The sequence below is a fragment of the Bos indicus genome, chromosome 21, assembly GCF_029378745.1.
Source record: "Bos indicus isolate NIAB-ARS_2022 breed Sahiwal x Tharparkar chromosome 21, NIAB-ARS_B.indTharparkar_mat_pri_1.0, whole genome shotgun sequence".
NCBI classification, from domain to species: domain Eukaryota; kingdom Metazoa; phylum Chordata; class Mammalia; order Artiodactyla; family Bovidae; genus Bos; species Bos indicus.
Genome location: NC_091780.1, coordinates 41,419,025 through 41,431,718, shown reverse-complemented (window position 1 = coordinate 41,431,718; position 12,694 = coordinate 41,419,025). Strand labels below are relative to the sequence as shown.

Here is a 12,694-nt window from a genome sequence, read left to right as displayed (position 1 = left end):
TACCATAAAGAAGGCTGAGTGATGAAGAACTGATGCTTTTGAATTGTGGTGCTGGAGAAGACTCTTCAGAGTCCCTTGGACAGCAAGGAGACGAAACCAGTCAATCCTAAAGGAAATCCACGCTGAATATTCACTGGAAAGACTGATGCTGAAGCTGAAGCTCCAATACTCTGGCCACCTGATGCGAAGAACCAACTAACTGGAAAAGACCCTGATGCTGGGAAAGATTGAGGTGGTTGGACAGCACCACCAACTCAATGGACATGAGCTTGAGCAAACTCCGGGGATAGTGAAGGCCAGGGAAGTCTGGTTCCAACTGGTTTGCAACCACAGGGTTGCAAAGAGTCGGACATGGCTTAGCAACTGAACAACAATACTTTCATATGAAACTGAGATTGCCAAATATTCAAGGGAGGGTAGCTTATTAAATTTTTAAACGACTGGGAACCCTAAAATCTACCTGGTTGATTTTTAAAAAGCATTTGAATCAGGTTTTAATAAAAGAGAATAATCTACAACATAAACACCTACCAGAGGAATTTATAATACTCAAATCACCTGAGTAGCAATTTACACCATCTTCACCCACTAGAAAAACTTCTACTAAATGCTTATTTCTGGAGGCAGGTAAAATAATAGAGGAGATTGCACTTCAGTGATAAATATATTTATATGTACAGAGATACAGACATGATTTTTTGGTAAAATGCTTGTACCTAATATCCAGACAATAATACACATTGCCAATAATTTGGACCTACTTCAGAAGCTCACAGGTGTTATATTTCACCTTCGTAACAGAGGACCACTAGGAAGATTCACAGCCTGGGTTACATATGAGTTTCAGGTGCATGGTGTTCTCCAGAAGAAGGCCTCCACTAATGCAAAGAAGCCCTAGTCAGCAGATATTCCCACATTTGCCTTCTTACCTCCATCTTTGTGAATTTCCCCAATTGTAAGCCTTGGCTAACTTGTTAACAGGGATTCTGACACCATGGATTTGTTAATAAAGTAAACGGTCTATGCTCAAGAACATATAAGAATGTATTTTGGGCTTCCCTGGTGGCAAAGAATCTGCCTACCAATGCAGGAAATGTGGGTTTGATCCCTGAGTTGGGAAGATTCCCTGAAGGAGGAAATGGCAACCCATTCCAGTATTCTTGCCTGGGAAATCCCGTGGACAGAGGAGCCTGGTGGGCTACAGTACGTGGGGGTCACAGAAGAGTCAGACACACCTTAGCGACTATAACAATAACAATTTTACTTTCATTAGAGTCTAAAGGCTTAAATTCATTGCTTTTAACTGAAATGACCAAACATACTATCTGCAGTCCTAGACTTCACTAATACAGTTCCATCCTTACCTGGAACGCATTCTTCATTCACTATACATTCAACTACACTTACTATTCACTCAACAAATGTTTAGTGAGTGTTTACCATCTGCCAGACATTGCACCAGCTGTTGGCACTAAACAAAACATTCAGTCAAAATTACTTCTCATTAAGCAGCTTTCATTCTAGTTGGGGGGAGAAAGCAAGTAAAACGTGAGATTACAATAAATGCTATGGAGAAAAACAGAGACCACAGGTAGAAGAGATGGTTGTGGTGTAGTTTAGTCAGAAGAGGCCTCCTGAGAAGCAACATCTGAGGAAAATCCCAAAGGAGGTGAGGAAGTGAGCCATGCAGATCTCTCTGAAGGTAATATTCCAGAAAAAGGAAAGGCTCTGAAGTGCATTCTGGTGTGCTCAAGGAAAGGAGAGAGTAATAGCAAGTGAGTCAGAAAGTTGAGTGGAAAGCAGATCATATAGAGCTTTGTAGACCACCTTTGGCTTTTACCATGATGGAAATGAGAAGCTGCTAGAGTTGCTGCTGTTTAATCACCAAGTCATGTTTGACTCTCTTGCGACCCTATGGACTGTAGCCTGCCAGGCTCCTCTGTCCATGGGGCTTCCCAGGCAAGAATACTGGAGTGGGTTGTTATTTCTTTCTGCAGGGGATCTTGCCCACCCAGGGATTGAACTGGGCAGGTGGATTCTTCACCTCTGAGCCACCTGGGAAGCCCCAGGCTGCAAGAGGATTTTGAGCAAGTATGTGACATGATCACTCCTGGTAATGTGGGGGAAAAAATGAAGGTGAACAAGAATCTAAGAGCTCATTATGCAGTGTCAGTAGCAGATTTAAATCTATTACTGTTTCTTTGAATTTCAAAGGAAGGAATCAAGTACAGCCAAAATCCTTTCTGTAGACCATATTAATTGTAACCAGTTGTATTCCTACTCAGATTTATATGCAGAAGAACTTAACTACGAGAGACACAACTTTCAACTTGAAAATTCTTGATGGCTTATTTGTTAGCTCCTCAGAATTGATAGTTTGCCAACTATCAAGACAATTAGCGAACAGGTATAAACTATTAGTTTGTATCTAGCAGGTGTAAACCAAGTTGTCAACAAAGTTTCAAAAAAAAATGACAAAACTAACAGTATCTAAGGTGGAAAAAAAAGTGCAGAAGCAGTATGTATTTTTTTTACTCATACTTTCACGGTATAAATATATAAGCATGTTCTATTAAACATGAAATTGATAACGCATTGTTTAAAAACACTGGTCTACCAAATAATAGGAAAGGTATTCATTCTTTTTGCCATTCTTACATCCCATTCCAGCGTGCTAAGGGCGGAAATCATTATCACTAGGCATCTCTCTTCAGATTAGTTCATAGGAGAGAAATGGCAGAATGGAATCTGCTCTGGAAAGAATATCTAAATTTTGTAATTGTAGTGGAAGTGCCGAAAGAGTCAACTCTCAACATTTAAATGAGAGAGAACCGAACCACGCACAGAAACAAACACGAAGACCTCATAGATGGCAACACAGGGCGGGAAATGCCAGCTGCCAGATCTTGTCGCCACGGCTTTCTGAGACCCAGCAGGAAAGACACAAGAGCAGGACCGTAGCAACCCACTCACCCCTAAAGCACTTTCTCCAGCACCACATCAGAGGGCCGACTTATCAAGCTAATGGAATCTCTTCCCTAAAAACTCAAAAGGGGAGGGGCTTTCGATGCCCTGAGAACTGGATTAAACTCTGAGGTCCGTTTTCGAGCTGCACGCCACGCGACCGAGGCCGATAAGCAGAGGAAGATGTCCTCATGGCAAGCACAAAAGCGCAGAGAAGGGAGTAAGTTGGTACCTGTTTGTCTCTCTCGGATACTAGCTGCTGCGGCGCCCGCCATCTTGGCTCCCACCATCCACTGCCTGGCTGGCGAGCCTAGCCTGACGATGACGTGGCCGGTACGACCGCCCCGGAAGCAAAGACCAAATGGGAGGGACCACAAAGGGCCGGCCCCGCCTCCTCCAAAGTGACTGCCCCCCCCCCCCCCCCAACGCCGCCCCAACCCCGGTCCGCCGGCCCGCCCCATGCCCTCAACTCTCTCCACTGAACTTGGAGACCCAATAGGAGAATGACGCTTTTGAATACCTGATACTGTTTACAGCGGCCAGACAGGAGGGATTTTTAACCTATCAAGGCCCAACTTCTGAAAGTGTAGCTGCTTTAAATTGCGCTGATATAGCGTGTTGTAGCGCTAAAAACCTAATTAAATGCAGGACTGTTAGTTTGGTCGTCTACAGATATCTTATGTTGTTTGGCTCAGTCGTGTCCGACTCTTTTGCGTCCGCTAGGCTCCTCTTCATGGGATTCTCCGGAGAAGATTACTGGACTGGGTTGTCATTTCTTCCTCCAGGGGAAGGAATTTCTTCCTCCATTCCCCAACCAGGATCGAACCCGCGTCTCCGAATCTTCTGCTTTACATGCGGTTTCTTTACAGTTGAGCCATCTGGGAAGCCCCTTCAGATCTCTTGAGGTAATAATCTAGGGGCTTAAGAATCACAGGACTCAAGTAAATGAAGTTCATGGAACAAAACTGGCACTCACATGCTAGCTGCCTTACCTTTACCCAGTGCAGCTGGAGAGGTGTCCCATTTGCTTTTATCTGGGAGACAGGTGGCTTTGAAGCATTGCTCTAATCAGGCAGATTTCTTAATCTCATGTTAGGAAAAGTAGTCTAGCTGAGTGGGGTTGTTTTGCCATCATAGACACAGGAGTCAGGAAGGTGCAAATTGGAAATTTGTTATTTTCCTCCTTTTTGTAAATGCAAAATCACAAAAAAGTTCTTTGGTGTGGTGGTGGGGGGGCGTTAGTGGATAATGCAGGTGTCTTGACATACACTTAAAACCATGTGATGACAAAATACATCCAATATTGCTTTCTAACAATCCATATTTTTTAACTGGATGTTAAAAATGGACACAACCCATTTCTCATACCGTCAACAGCGTTCACTTTTGATATTGCATTAGTTATTGAATGTTTATTCTGAAGCTGTGCCAAATTCTGATATGAAATTACAGACCCTGTGCCTCAAAAACTGGTTTGAAAACTTCCTGAATTTGAGAAATTAAGCTACCCCAACAATTATATAAAGAGCATTTAAAAAAATGCTTTAAAAAACACAAAAAACCATCCTATTTCACAACAATTTTTATTAAACTCAAGTGATCTCATTCTTAATGCCATTAGGGAATGCCCTAGATTCAAACCTTACATTCTTTTTCCTTGCATAGTTTTTTTTTCAGCTTAATTAAGGACAGAATTGGCAAGATCACTGAAATGTACATTGAGACGATCTGATATAAATATGTATACACTGTGAAAGAATTCCTCTCATCTAGTTAATTACCACATCTATCACCTCATATATTTTTATTTTTCGGTGAAACCTTTTGAGTTCTCTTTTAGCAAATTCCAATTATACAATTCAGTTATCCACTATAGCCACCTTGTTATAAATGACAAGCCACTATGGAGAACAGTGTGGCGATTCCTCAAAAAACTGGAAATAGAACTGCCATCCGACCCAGCAATCCCACTACGGGGCATATACACACGCAGGAAACCAGAATTGAAAGAGACACATGTACCCCAATGTTCACTGCAGCATTGTTTACAATAGCTAGGACATGGAAGCAACCCATATGTCCATTGGCAGACGGATAAGGAAGTTGTAGTATATATACACAATGGAATACTACTTAGCTATAAAAAGTAACATACTTGAGTCAGTTCTAATGAGGTGGATGAAACTGGAGCCTATTATAGAGAGTGAAGTCAGGAAAAGAAACACCAATACTGTATATTAACGCATATATGTGGAATTTAGAAAGATGGTAATGATGACCCTACATGCAAGACAGCAAAAGAAACACAGATACTTTTGGACTCTGTGGGTGCAGGCAAGGGTGGGACGATTTGAGAATAGCATTGAAACATGTATATTATCATATGTAAAACAGATGACCAGTGCAAGTTCGATGCATCAAGCAGGGCACTCAAAGTCAGTGCTCTGGGACTACCCAGAGGGATAGGGTGGGTAGGGAGGTGGGAGGGGGATTCAGGATGGGGGGACACATGTACACCCGTGGCTGATTCATGTCGATATATAGCAAAAACCATCACAATATTGTACAGTAATTATACTCCAACTAAAGTAAATTAAAAAAAAAAGTGTGTACCAGGTTGGTAAAGGAGACTGGTTAAAGATTATGAACCTACATTGTTTAAGAACCGCATTATGGTTTTCACTACAAAATTAACTGTGATATTTACTCTCTATTCAGTGTTACCACTAATTAGGATCACCAGTGAAGAAGGTATGTTGTAATTTAACAGAAACGACAGTTACTGCCCTATGGGAAAGTTCTACTTAATTTTTTGTCTTTATGGAATATAAAATAAACAGGCTTTCCCTTCAATATGAGAGCCCAATCTTGATCAATTGGGCACTTCTACTTTCAATGCAAATCTATCATCTAACTACTTCAGCTCCAGCATATACCTCCCCAAATAGAGTCATATTGATATAAAACACTCAGACCTGTTTAACATTTATGTACAGTATATACATTTGAAATTATAAAAACTGTCCTAACCAAGGAAATAGTCCTGAGACACCTTGGGACACATTTTTCAGCACAAGATGTTACAGTGAATGGAAGGATTTCATGCCTTAGTGAAGGAGCATGTCCCCATGTTGGCCAGGTGGCACTAGTGGTAAGGAATCTGCCTGCCAAAGCAGGATATTAAGAGACTCAGGTTCGATTCCTGGGTCAGGAAGATCCCCTGGAGAAGGAAATGGCAACCAACTTCAGTATTCTTGTCTGGGAAACTCCATGGACAGAGGAGCTTGGCAGGCTACAGACCCTGGGGTTGCAAAGAGTTGGACACGAGTGAGTAACACACAAAACCAAGGAGTGCACAGAGTGTGGAGCATGTATAGAAAAGTATGTCCCAGAACCTGCCCAGTGGTCCAGTGGTTAAGACTTCACCTTCCAATACAGGGCTCCATCCCTGGTCAGGGAGCTAAGATCCCACATGCCTCATGGCCAAAAAATCAAAACATAAAACAGAAGCAATTCTGTAACACAGTCAATAAACACTTAAAAAAATCCCACAGAAGAGTGGCAATAAACAAATACTTCGTATAAGGCTAAGACTGAGTAAGGTATTCTGTTACTGGAAAAAAAGAATTAAACTATGGGCTGTTACGAGAGCTAATTAACCTAATATGTTTTAGTCTTTTAACTGACTCTGCCTATCCAGATTTTTTACTTAAATAATACATTTATTCTGCAAACTATTATTTTACATTAAGGAATAGATAATTTTAACACAGAATATCTCACACCATCTCATTCAAGAGGTTCCTAAATGTTAGCCAACAGCTGCTAGCAGGATCTACCAAATGTGGAGAGGAAAGGATCTTGTTATTTACCCAGTACTGTCAGAATCTTAACCTTGTTAAATCCTAACAAGTTACTTAATTTAGTTTATGTAAGAGCTTCACATTTAGTAGCATAAACATATTTATTTACAAAACTTCATTATATGTGTCATGTTTTTGGTTGTCTCTGAAGCCTTAAAAAAAAAGGGAAATTAGGCTGACATAAACTAGCACATAACATAATACCTGGCATACAGTAGATACTGGAGTATGTTTGGCAATTTGAAGGTAAAAGTCAACATGAGAACTTGAAAATGGGATCTCTTCAAGGCAATTCAAATTTTCCTAAACTGTGAGTAATACATATTCAAGAAATCCATCAATACGTTTTTATGTTTTACACTGGATCACTGAGAGCATAAAACCTAGATCAACAGCTTATTGTAAAAGTGACAACAAAGCATGTGATAATCACTATATATATATATATATATATATATATAAGACAAATTTATAAAAAGGATCTTGTTCTAATAATTTTCTTATAATGACTGAATGTAAAAGCCCAAGTCACTTGCCTTTTACAGTTTTAAAAGGCTTATCTTAAAAAAACCTTACCTATGACACTCTACTGTGCATTCAGTATTGAGTAAAAAAGTTTCAACAGCTTCCATATAATTAGGAGAAAAAAATTACAAGCCTGAAATGATGTAGAAGCCAAAGTGAATTCTCAGGTTAGTAATCAAACGTAAGCTTTCTACTTGACCCAAACAAATAATGTCTAATTTATAATATGGAAATTAAATATTACAGAGTATAAAGAAAGGAGCTAATTTCTGAAGAGATATTTTAAGGTATCTTTACCCTAAATACCCTAAATAATAGTAAAATGACTATGTACAAGAATAGTAGAGAACTGTATAAAATGCCTTCAGATGAAGTTCCCACACCAAAAAATTTTTAATTGTTTAAAAAAAAAATGAATAGAAAACTACACTAAGACCATTAACAGCAGATAGGTAAGAGGAGAATTTATGGTTTTTCTTGATATTGAGAGTAACAGAGAACAAGCTTGAACATACATGGCATTTAGACAATTGAAATACTTAAGAAATACATATTCACATTTATAAAGGTTTATAGCATAATTACTTTAGAAAAATCAAATGCAATAAAAACTGTATTGGCTATAACAATAGAAAAAAAACAATACCAACCATGTGACACAGTAACACTGCAGAAAATAAATAACCAACAGGTTTCTCTGACATATTTTCAAAGATTAATCTAAAACCATACTGATGAACATCCTTAAAACCAGAAAATATTTTCTAATATGAATATTTATACCTCCCTTTAAAACATGAATATCCCAAATTATTATTTAAACACCTTATCCCTAAGGCCCTGTCTACACATAAAAGGAACTGAAATACTGTTTTTAATCATAGCCAACACAAGCACACTGCCCCCTATCAGCAGCCCCCACCTCAAAAGCATGTGAGCGTTTAACAGCTTTAATTATGACTGTAATTAAATGAATTCAAACTACAAATAACCAGAAAATAGCTTGAATTAGGTTTTCTGGTTTGTATTGATTTAACGGCTTTTAAAATTTTATAAAAACTAGGTAGGTTAACAAATAAAATGTCCAGTTTATCAACACATTTGGAATAAAACCTGTATGGTGAGTTTAAACTTCTTTTTGGATAACTGATCCTTTAATTACTTTTGATAATTTAATAGAATTCAATACAAGACAAAAAATGCCTTAATGTTTTAAAACCTTCAAGTTAAAGTTTCACTTTTAGTAAATGTAACAAAACAAATTATACTAGGACTATGTTTTATATTACCAGTATCACACCAATCCTGTCATTTGTCTTTAAAAATATCAGTAATTTACAGACGTGTCTCAGAGAGGATGAGAAAATGATGACTGATACCTGCTTTGCATAGCTAGAAAAAAATGTGCTTAAAAACAAGCAATTTATCTCTCATACGATTTACTTTGGTGAAAAACCCATTTATATTATATAACAGATTAGGAACATTAGATTTTTCCAATTTCTTCTTTTGTAAAAGTACAGATATGGTGGTAAAATTGTCAGATTATGTATCTTCAAATTGTTATTGCATAATCTTTTTATTTCTAGGTATTTGGCTTTTAGAAGAAAATAAAGTTAAAAAAGAAAGGAAATGTAAGAGTTTATATTAATAAAAGGATATACAGGGACAGTTATTTCTGCATGGTGAGATTAGCATGGGTTTTTCATTCTTTGTAGTTCTTTTTACATATTTCTACACTGTTTATATATACAGGTATCTTTCAAAAGTAAAGAAAATAGCTGTATAATGTAATGGTTCCAGCTTACCTATCAAACAACCATACTGATAATAAATAACTGTTAAATAGCCAAACCTACCAAAAGGCAATCCACAGAGATCATTCTATTCAGATAACTTAAACTGTGGATCATATACACTGTGGTTTAATACCACACATGGGATACAAAGAAAAACAAAATCTTATGATTAAAGCCAAGGCTTTAAAGAAGACACTTGAGAGATTTTCAACTATACTTTAACTCACCTCAGAAGTGTTTTAAGACTATGGAATGTCCATAGATATTTGAGCATTTGTGCAATTCTGCTTTCTTATATAATAAATCTCTTAAGGCATAATCTAACAGCAGTGTGGATCTATTTTAATATAACTCAATGATCTAAAAACATTTTTTAACAACTAATTTAGTGCCATCCTAGAAGAGGATACATATAACACATACTCCAAAATATATGCCTTTGATTTATAAAAAAAAAAAAAATCACTCATTTCCTACTTAATGCTTTAAAATAAGTAATAATTTGAAAATTGCATAATTAAACCAGAAAAATCATTGTGGCATCCTATAGCTAATCCTAATTTACATAAAGTGAGCACAAGTTTTCTGCTTATATACAGCATATATTATACTTGAAGAAAGACTGTACAGCCATTCTAAAAGTATTTATATTGAGGTTTAGAAAGCATGTATATCAAGAAAAATAGAAAAATATTAATTTTCACTGGTACACCTTAACAAAAAATCCTTTTTAGCTTAGGTGGCCAAAACAATCCTTTATGTTCATATTATAAATTTTACTGGGCCAAGTTTGCACAAGTGATGACGGAAAGATTTCTGAAACAAAAGTACCAACAGCAGCTTTTAAAGAAGCATCCCTTTGTTCAAAACAGGTGATGTCAAATGAAGTGAGAATTTTCTTCTTTTTCTAATCTTAGAGTGTTTTTTATGGCGAAGTCCATACTTTCTTGAAATTCTTTATATGTACTGGTGATAGGAAGAGCTAAACAGTTATCACACTTGTTTCCTACAGGAAAATCCATATGAAGGCACTCAATTGAAGGATTGGGTTTAAATCCAGCAGGTGGAATGGACTTGCAACCAGTAGCAAAAATAAGAATGTCTTCCATTGTTACTGTAGATTTACCATCTGAAAAGAATACCACAAAGAGAGAAAAAGAAAATACAAATAAATCCACATTATATATTGCTACCATCATAGACTCTTCCCCAACTAGACATGTTGAAAGGCAGAGACTCCCACATTAACAGTAAATGCATAAGACGCAAACTAAAGTACTAAGTCTCTTGAGAGTCCCTTGGACTGCAAGGACATCCAACCAGTCCATTCTGAAGGAGATCAGCCCTGGGATTTCTTTGGAAGGAATGATGCTAAAGCTGAAACTCCAGTACTTTGGCCACCTCATGCGAAGAGTTGACTCATTGGAAAAGACTCTGATGCTGGGAGGGATTGGGGGCAGGAGGAGAAGGGGACGACAGAGGATGAGCTGGCTGGATGGCATCACTGACTCGATGGATGTGAGTCTGGGTGAACTCCGGGAGTTGGTGATGGACAGGGAGGCCTGGCGTGCTGTGATTCATGGGGTCGCAAAGACTCGGACACGACTGAGCAACTGAACTGAACTGAACTGAAAGTACTAGGTCAAGTCTAGTAATAGGAAAATGGTATATTAAATACATGTTTATTTGAATCTCAAACAAAGTAGGACTCATAAAATCATTTGGTTGACCTGCTGCTGCTGCTGCTGCTGCTGCGTCGCTTCAGTTGCGTCCGACTCTGTGCGACCCCATAGACAGCAGCCCACCAGGCTCCCCCGTCCCTGGGATTCTCCAGGCAAGAACACTGGAGTGGGTCGCCATTTCCTTCTCCAATGCATGAAAGTGCAAAGTCAAAGTGAAGTTGATCAGTCGTGTCCGACTCTTAGCAACCCCATGGACCGCAGCCTACCAGGCTCCTCCATCCTTACTCATCATATATTTGAATGACTTCCTTAAAATAAAATTATACAGTCCAAGAGGTTCAGTAGGTTTTAAAACATAATCTTTGGGGGATATATACAATTTTAAACCACTCCTAGATGTTTGTTATTTGATAAACTATTTCAAAAAGGCAAAGAGGAAAACTTAGATGGTATAAAACATCCCAACAAGCTAGTTAAAAAATTCTCAACTAAAAGTTAAGCTTTTTTTACACCATATTAAACAGAATGAATTTACACTGCTAATGCTCACCGATAAATATCATTACCATATTCTGACCAATTCATTTTTGGAATAATTCAATTTGACTTAAAAATTTGAAAAGATGAAGTAGATGACTAGCTTTGAAGCAGATGACTCTCCTATGCTGTGGCAATCACCCATATATTTAAAGTTTTCTAAGAAGAATGACTCTCATCTCAAATTAATGAGACAGAAACAAGTGAAAAATAAACTTTATAATCTTTCCTTATCACTTTAAACTGTCATAACTTGGTTTTAAACAAGTTTTGTAAATAAGTATTGTAGTTATCAGATGAAAGTCTTACTATGAAAAGCAAAACTCAAAGAAATAAATATCCCAAAACAAAATTTTTAAGTTAAATGAAAATAAAACATCTACATACCCTCAACAGCCTGTAAGTAACTATTCCAAAACCCCAAAGTCTGTACATCAGACAATGTGTGTACTGTAAAAAGATCACTAAGTATTTTTGCAGAAAGATTCTCAGGTTTATGACAGAAGATGTGAAAAAATGCTTCTGGGTAAGTCTGAATTTTCTCCAAAACACCAAGAGTTTTCAGACCCTGTTTAAAACTTAAAGAGAAGAAAAATAATGAGCCAACATTCATACACATATGTTTGGAACACATATTTCTAGCTCATTTACAATTACATAATTAGATGTGAGAAAAAAAATATGGACATACTACATGATACTTTCAATCAATAACAAGCCAATGTATTAATATAAAATGAATATATTACATGCCTATAGTATTTATAGAGTAATTTTAAAATTGAGCTAATAATTTTCCATTAAGAGAAAAAAGACATCTAAAATTTTATACTTCAAAGCTAGTTAGTATAAAATGAAAGACTGCAAAGAAACTAAATTTTAGCCACACAAAAATGCAACTTTTGTATTGCTAAAAAGAAATTAACAAAGAGAAAACAAACAAAATATTTTTAATATACATGATAAAACACTAATTTCTCTAGTTGTACTAAAAATACAAATCAGTTTTTTAGAAGAACAATCCAAATACACAAAATATAAATGCATTATTAAGAAAATACAAGTAACAAATGAATTTTTAAAAATGTACATTCTCACTAATAAGCAAAGAATGGAGATAACCATTTTTGCCCATCAGACTGACGAAGCCTTTATTGTGTCTCCCATTTCCCTAGCCACCTCCTCAGGAACCCTGATACACAGATTCATCTTCCATTCTATAAGCTCTTCCTCAACAGCACAGCTCTTTCTCAAGTGCTTATCTTTCCCATTTTTGAATGAAGGAAAAAAAATTAATCCTATTTTCCTTTGCGACGATCTATGT

The 12,694-nt window shown here is 37.1% G+C and overlaps 2 protein-coding genes across 12 annotated transcripts in view; both read right to left on the bottom strand.

Annotated features, from left to right (window-relative positions):
• Positions 1–3,338, bottom strand: part of SCFD1 (sec1 family domain containing 1) — a 113,087-nt gene extending 109,749 nt beyond the window's left edge. Inside the window, exon 1 of one of the 2 annotated variants that reach the window (XM_019983565.2) lies at positions 3,197–3,338. In XM_019983565.2, coding sequence (XP_019839124.1) covers positions 3,197–3,254 — 58 coding nt within the window. In that variant the 5' untranslated portion in view covers positions 3,255–3,338. The remainder of the gene's footprint in view (positions 1–3,196) is intronic. The other variant, XM_070775421.1, reaches the window with a different exon arrangement.
• A 1,192-nt stretch (positions 3,339–4,530) lies between these two features.
• Positions 4,531–12,694, bottom strand: part of G2E3 (G2/M-phase specific E3 ubiquitin protein ligase) — a 77,492-nt gene continuing 69,328 nt past the window's right edge. For 9 of the 10 annotated variants that reach the window (XM_070775410.1, XM_070775414.1, XM_070775416.1 and 6 more), the window contains 2 exons: positions 11,758–11,948; positions 4,531–10,280 (listed from right to left, as the gene is read on the bottom strand). In XM_070775410.1, coding sequence (XP_070631511.1) covers positions 10,030–10,280; positions 11,758–11,948 — 442 coding nt within the window. In that variant the 3' untranslated portion in view covers positions 4,531–10,029. The remainder of the gene's footprint in view (positions 10,281–11,757; positions 11,949–12,694) is intronic. The other variant, XM_070775420.1, reaches the window with a different exon arrangement.